Raw genomic sequence first — 7,870 nt, forward strand, 5'->3', positions numbered from 1 at the left:
AACCAAAGAGAAACAAAACAAAAACAATTCTACCCAGAATCTAAGGAAAAGAGAAGAAAATGACATAATGGAGTTCTGAGATGAAACAGTAGGTTATTGACACCAGAAAGTGACCCTATACCCAAAAAGGTGGCACACCTAGAATGGTCTATGGATCATTCAGTATGGTGGAGGAAGGGTTATGTGAGTATGCTTCTGTGGATCATAATTACAGAGGGAAAGTTGTGAAATGGGGAAAAGAGAGCATTGCCATGAGCCTAATGGGGGCTGAACTAATAAAATCTATGTCTCCTGATTCCCATACATTGGTCCAGTCTTGTTTGATCAGCATGTGGGAGTATCTCTCCTGTGTGAAACCCTGTTTGGATGTTAAACTCTAGGACTCTCTTATATGCCCAGCAATCAGCAATGCTCTCCAAATGTCCCCACAATTTTCTTACTTTTCCAAAAACAAGAATAGAAGCAGAAAGTCTAATCTTAGTCCTCATAATCAAATAGGTAAAGTAGACTAGTTTAAGCATGAAGCATAGGGCACTACCTTTTACAAGAACAAGCAGAACGCCCATATGAGGTGTCTCCAAGTCCATTCAAAAGGATAGCTTGCTGTGTCTCCAAACAGAAATGCCATGGTATTTGCATGTAGTTCACAAACATCCAGAGTTAAACACAAGTACACATGTGCTAGAGATTGTAAAATATATGTCTTCCTAACAGTCAGCTACTCCTTATGTAAAGTTAGCAATTACACTTACTGCTCATGAAACTAATTGAGTTTGGGTGAGGAATGAATGGAAAATGTACTTAAGACAACTAGATGTGAAGATGTCTGCATATATGTTCCCCCATGAGAGAATTTTGTACAAAAAGCCTTTGACAAATACCGATCCCCAAATTTTGTACATATAAAGTACTTGCAGGCTGAAAATATAACGAATTGCTATGACTAAACCAAATGTTTGTGTCCTAAATGAAATACTCTGAAAATAAATTTAAATTATATTTTTGAAGAACACAATGTTTAAAAACATGTACTCTCAATTACTTTGGGGAGAAATAGAAATAACAAATTGTCAGCATTCGGAGAGAATGGCTGGAAATGTACTATATCAGGCACAAACTCAAAAATGTTTCATCATTTTAGTGACTAGAATTTGAATTCAAAGACGGTTCGGATGATTTGACACAATTGCATACAGATAGTGGCTGATGCAAAATTAGATTGAAGAATTTAGTTTATCTGAGAATTAGAGTAATTATGCAAATACAGACATGAAATCCTAGAGACCTGAAGCATCTCATGTCATCATACATGTATGCATGGAGGGAGATGTTGAAAAGGAGCTAGGGAGAAAGAAGGAACAGTTTTATAATTCTATGCCTGACTCACACATTAAAAACTGAAATACGTTTCCAATACGATACTATATAAATGTAACAAGATAATCTAAATGAGTTTAGTAATTAGAAAACTTGAATGGAAAATTTTCTTTTAAGTAAATGAATCCACTATGCTGCCTCTATGTGGCTACTGAAAGCTAAAATTTGGCTAGCTCTTTTTATTTGCCCAGGAGTAGTTAGAATATTGCAGTTGCAGCTGCTGTCCACTTCTGCAGACACCAATGATCTAAAAGCTCAGATTAATGATTATCCACAAAACAAAGGAAACTATTACTTAAAAGCCTATGTACTTTATTAAGAACAGTTTTGAAGAATATAGTTTCTCTTCACTTTAATCCTTCACAGGATAATATAAGAATGATTAAGAATTACAGTAATAATTAAGATTCTTTGGTGGCTACAAATGAGGAAGAAAGTTTTACCAAAATTTTAAAAACCCACAAGAGATAGGCATTGTCTTGTTCAAAACATATATTTTAATCTTTTAAGTGAAATTATTAATTTTAGCTTGGGTATTTTTCCTAGATACACTTTCACTGGGATCTACACCTTTGAGTCACTTATAAAGATCTTGGCAAGAGGGTTTTGCTTAGAAGACTTTACATTCCTTCGTGACCCATGGAACTGGCTGGATTTCAGTGTCATCGTGATGGCGTGAGTAGATATTTCTTTAATTTGATAAATTCCAAGGAATAAAACTATTTACAGCATGAAATAAATTGGTTGTGTTTTAAATGCAGAGCTTTTTTGTTAGTCAAATCAACTACATGCCTTGTAGATTTTGACAATACATATTAGACATATCGAAATGTAAATATGTCTAGCAATGAGTGATAGATGGAATCACTTTCATATCCCACAGTCTTTCTCTTCATCAAAATGAAGTTACTCATTAACTACAGTTTCTTAGAAACTACTATACTGTGATAAAGTTTGCAAACAAGCATCTGCATATTAGTGAAAACTGCACTGAAATAAAGCAACAATTCTTTTTTTTTTTTTTTTTTTTTTTTTTTCCTTAAAGGCACTTTCAGCATTTGGCACCCTGAGCTCTCTAGCAATTCTGTTTATCTCAAAGGGCTCGATATACCAACCCAGCATTAGTTATTTAGAATGAACTTTGCCAAAACTATCAGTAACTCTGATTTAATTCTACAGGTATGTAACAGAATTTGTAAGCCTAGGCAATGTTTCAGCCCTTCGAACTTTCAGAGTCTTGCGAGCTCTGAAAACTATTTCTGTAATTCCAGGTAAGAAGTAACTGGTGTAAAGTAGTAGGCCCTTATATCTCCAGCTTTTCTTGTGTGTTATTGTGTTTGTGTGTGAACTCCCTATTACAGATATGTGACAGAGTTTGTGGACCTGGGCAATGTCTCAGCGTTGAGAACCTTCAGAGTTCTCCGAGCATTGAAAACAATTTCAGTCATTCCAGGTGAGAGCTAGGTTAAACACCGAGGCTGATTTTAAATATACTGTAATAATGTTGGGTTGAGACCCCACCATTAGCCCTATTCTTATCATTCTAGATTGTCACATTCAAGAATACCAAATAGCTTTTCAGTGTTCCCTTCCTAAAAATTTTAAAAAATTCAGTCTTACTCATAAAGTCAGCCTTTGAGTTTAACAGAAAACTGCATGAGACATCTATTAAAAAATGACTGTTTTTTCACTCTCTTGCTTTTAAGATGTAAGTCTCTCCTGTGTTATGAAAAAGCTTTGCTACCATGGCTTTACTAACAGATTTATATTTTACCATTCGCTACAGATCTATTTCAAAAATAGATCATCATTTATAAAGGAGAAAAGTTTACTATGGAACAGCATGTATAAAGCATGGAGTTTTAGTCTTAAAATTCTTTTCTCCTCTAAATCACTGCTTCTTGGAGGCTGTTGTAAAGAATGGGTTGGGGAAAACAGCTTCACAAAACACAAAAGTAAAAAGTACGTCCAGCATAGATATGTGAGCATTCATTCTCAACGTTCCACAAGCACTGCGTTCACATAGAAAGTCAGAGCTCCATCTACTTTATCCGGTTTGCCGTAAAGCTTTGTGTCAATGCAGCCAAGCTGTCCTTCATGGGGGATTGTAGAATGTGTGTGCCTACTAAGAAGAAATCATTGTTGATTGCACTCCTCCTCAGCTGACACATGATTCTCTCTCCAAAGGTTTAAAGACCATCGTAGGGGCCCTGATCCAGTCCGTGAAGAAGCTGTCTGACGTCATGATCCTCACTGTGTTCTGTCTCAGCGTGTTTGCCCTAATTGGGCTGCAGCTGTTCATGGGCAACCTGAGGAATAAATGTTTGCAGTGGCCCCCAAGTGACTCTGCTTTTGAAACCAACACCACTTCCTACTTCAATGGCACAACGGATTCAAATGGGACATTTGTTAATGTAACAATAACCACATTCAATTGGAAGGATTACATTGCCGATGACAGTAAGGCACATTGCCTCCTTTAGCTTACTGTTGCTGAGTGTGCTATAGATGGTGGCGCCTGTTATTGTGGAGTCTATTCAGACGCACGCCGTTTATTTGGGAACCTTTAGGAAATAACTGAAATAATCAAACTCTGATGTATTCTTAAGTATTGAATTTTATTTTTTTAATTTGGTGTGTGGTAGTGTGAATTTGCACGCAAAGGTGTACGTGTGGAAATCAGAGGGCAATTTGTGGGAGATGGTCTTCTCCTTCGATCATGTAGGCCCCAGGAATCTAACTCAGGTTGTCGAGTGTCTCAGTAAGCCCTTTTACCTGCTGAACCATCTCACTGGTCCCCAACTCTGATGTATTCTTAATGTGACTAGAATTGAAGTGAAATCATATTCATTATTCTTTATGTTAACAGGCCACTTTTATGTTTTGGATGGACAAAAAGATCCTTTACTCTGTGGAAATGGCTCAGATGCAGGGTAAGAAACACATTTTTTAAAGATTTAGAAATCTACGTGAAGTTGTCAGGAAAAAGTGATGGAGAGATATGGGAGGAGTTGGAGGGGAGGGAGTGGGCATGGATTTGATCAAAACCTTACATGCATGTATGAAACTCTCAATAAATTTTTAAAGTAAAAAACTTAAAATCAAAATTAAAAAAATAAATACAATTAATTTGGAAGCAAAATACTTTTGATACAAAAATTTTGAAACAAAATTTTTAATTTTTTGAAAAATTAAAAATGACAAAAAGAGAAAATCCATATTTACTTCTTCATTAAAATGTTTCATTTTTAGTTTGTTATAAGTAGAAGATGAAATCTTTTTACCATAAAGACCAAAAAAAAAAATCATTGAATGTGTTTATGCTCTGAGTTTTCAACATAAACATAATTAAAGTCAGGCAAAGAATGCGGGTTTTCTATTCATGAAAATATCATACACGCTACTGTTCTTTTATTTATTCAAAATATAGCAAAAGACCAGAAAGTAAAAAAAAAAAAAAAAAAAAAAAAAAGGCACTGGCTGTTCCAGCTGAATTCAAGGTTTTCTCTAATCACCTCCCTTTCAATTTCTCTCATTTTCTTTCTTTAAAACTTTTATGTAAATTATTTTGCTTTTAATTGGAGAGGACATTTGTCTACCCATAGTGTGTGTCAAGAATTTTACCCAAGATCACTATCAGAACAATAAGAGATATCAGAAGCTTCAAAAAGAGAAAAAGATTTAGAAATCTTCCTTAAAAAGTACATGGGTGTGCTCGCTTCGGCAGCACATATACTAAAATTGGAACGATACAGAGAAGATTAGCATGGCCCATGCGAAAGGATGACATGCAAATTCGTGAAGTGGTCCATATTTTTATTTTGCATATTGTTAAAACTGTAACTTTAATTGTAAAAAAAAAATTTTAAAAAAAGATCATGGAACAGACTGGAGAAGAGATACTTCAGATCAAGGGCTTAGAGAAAGCTTCTCTGAGGCGGCAACCCATAATCTAAAATAAATGTAGTTACTGTGAATCAGAAAAAAAAAAAAAGTACATGGGTGAGATACGTACATGTAACTTTATGTGTAAGTAATGAAAAGTGATTCTGCCTCCCTAGAGAGTGCAGTGTCTGAATGGTGGGTGACCATTGGTAAGAACACCCCTTCACTGTGGGCAGGGATGCTAAAGGCGCATCCACTTTGGAAGAGAGTTTGACAGGTTCTTACAAAATAAACATAGTCACACTACCACACTGCAAGATAGATAGCAAACTAATTAGAAAACAGGTTTACACAAAAGCCTGTGTGCGGCTGTTATGGCAGTTTTGTGCATAATCAGTCCAACCTGGAAGCAACCAAGATGTCTTTGAATATGTAAATAAACAGGTGAACTGTTGCCTGCACATATAATGAAATACTGTTCTGTGATAAGTGATAAAAGAATCAGAAATACGTGTTCCTGTGTGAGAAAGAAAAGAAAATAGCTTGAAGGAGCCGTACAGTACAAGATTCCAATCATGTGGTGTCTGAAAAAGACAAAACTAGGAACGAACAAGAGATCAGCACTTACACAAGCTCGTGGTAGAGGATTAAGTAGAAGAAACACACGGTGCATGTAGGATGGAAAAACTACTCTATATAGATTCTTTTATGGTGGATAAAAAATATCAAGCATTTGTCAAAATTCATAGAAGACGGAGAGAAAAATAATTGGTACAATTTTTAAAGTTATTTGGGAGGTTGAGAGATTCCTAGATAAAAAATTTTAAATGTGACGACAGAATTTAAAAATACTACAAATGAATGGAAAAAACTTCAATGGAAGAAGTGGGGTAAAAGCTGCTGACATTACCGTTTGAAAGGATAACTTTGCCCTTCATCATCTGTGACAATGAAGACAGCTTCTCAGGCAGAGCATTTCCCCTGGTAGCAAACATCGGTAATCCTGAAGCCCCTGTGTATGTGTAGTAGTGTTGGGAAACTTTTTAAAAATGTAGAGATGGTGGGAGCCTGTTTTCTCACTTTGGGAGTGACAAGTTATAAATGAGCAAAGGGAGACATCTAGAATGATCCTTCTAAAGATGGACTAGAAATGGAGACAGGAAATATACTTCAAATTTAGCCTAATATAAACATAAATTGTTCCTTGTATAAATATTTATGTTGTGTGTGTGTGTGTGTGTGTGTGTGTGTGTGTGTGTGTATCACAAGTGAGAGTGCATACATGTATTTTCTTGTTCTGTCAGCTGAGGGGGCCCAGAAGTACTGATATCTCAGTAGCAACAAACACCAGCTGGCACCCAGATCCCTGTTTCTGGTACAGTTCTCCATTAAAGGGACCAGGGCTCTTTAGAGAAATGTCTGATTCTGGAACTGGCCCAGGAAACAGAAAAGACCAATCTGAAATGTGTTATAATGCTAGAAACCAAGAAAGTGCTAACGAGTAAAAAGAAAAACATGGCATGAAAACATGCAGGGTGTCAAGCAGATACAGGTGCCAAGTGAGAAAGCTTCCAAAGGTTAGGAAATTTGTACAAGAAGAAAATATCACTGCAATATTATTCAAAACATAAAACAAATGCCCACGATTATGCACTGATATAGATGGTCAACTAACCTAGAGGTAATAGACAAATATCCTATGCAGAAGTAGTTTTTGAACATACTCTGTCTTGGAAGAGATGATGATTTCTCATTTTTAAAGTATACATAGCATATTATGCCTCTGTTTCAAAGAGTATAGTACAGAAAAAGGAAGAAAACACAGACTTACAGTGAAGAAACTTATTTGGAACAGAAGAAGGGTACTAAGGGTAAACTGAGGAAATGGGAATGAAGACTCTAGTTACTGATAATGTATCAGTATGAAAGCCTGGGCATCAATATACAGGGAATCTGTAGTATCCAGATTTCCTATAAATCTAAATGCTCTTGAAATGTAAGGCTATTTTATATAATTGTACAGAACTGGCTAAAGAGGTATCTCAGACTGATTTCCAAGCTATTCATGATTTTCTAACTTTATTTTTAAATTGATTCTTACCACTTTGTAAAGAGTGAATAATGACGCACTGGAGCAGAAATGTGTGGCTGCTATCATCTTGCCCTTCTAAATGTCTATAAATTTGACTTTCTTGTACTTAAAATTTCTACTAACTCTCCTAACATTTAACTTGTGAAAGACAGCCTAACGTGTTCTGGAAATGAAGGTCTAGCTGCGATTATACTAACTTTGACAAGTTCTATAAATCAATATTGATTGAGTGAATTGGCCACAGTTTCTGTGCTGACCCCACCAATGTTTCTATCTTTTATAGCCAATGTCCAGAAGGATACATCTGTGTGAAGGCCGGACGAAATCCCAACTATGGCTATACAAGCTTTGACACCTTTAGCTGGGCTTTCTTATCTCTGTTCCGACTCATGACTCAAGACTACTGGGAGAATCTTTACCAGTTGGTAATGGAACCAAATTAACATGAGTGGGATTTGCTCTGATGATCACATACAAAATGCTAAGCACTGATTTATAACCGGGGGGGGGGGGGGG

General features: G+C 36.0%; 1 protein-coding gene and 1 non-coding gene across 2 annotated transcripts in view; both read left to right on the top strand.

Moving 5' to 3' along the window:
• Scn3a (sodium voltage-gated channel alpha subunit 3) overlaps positions 1-7,870 on the top strand; it is a 122,718-nt gene that overhangs the window by 42,517 nt on the left and 72,331 nt on the right. Inside the window, exons 6-10 of the mRNA XM_008830907.2 lie at positions 1,924-2,052; positions 2,557-2,648; positions 3,565-3,837; positions 4,247-4,310; positions 7,638-7,779. Of these exons, the coding sequence (XP_008829129.1) occupies positions 1,924-2,052; positions 2,557-2,648; positions 3,565-3,837; positions 4,247-4,310; positions 7,638-7,779 (700 nt within the window). The remainder of the gene's footprint in view (positions 1-1,923; positions 2,053-2,556; positions 2,649-3,564; positions 3,838-4,246; positions 4,311-7,637; positions 7,780-7,870) is intronic.
• LOC115069994 lies at positions 5,089-5,195 on the top strand. Its single transcript, XR_003849210.1, has one exon. It is a non-coding gene; the product is annotated as a U6 spliceosomal RNA (small nuclear RNA).

The sequence above is a fragment of the Nannospalax galili genome, unplaced genomic scaffold (genome assembly GCF_000622305.1).
Source record: "Nannospalax galili isolate Female #2095 unplaced genomic scaffold, S.galili_v1.0 scaffold514, whole genome shotgun sequence".
In the NCBI taxonomy this organism is placed as follows: Eukaryota; Metazoa; Chordata; class Mammalia; order Rodentia; family Spalacidae; genus Nannospalax; species Nannospalax galili.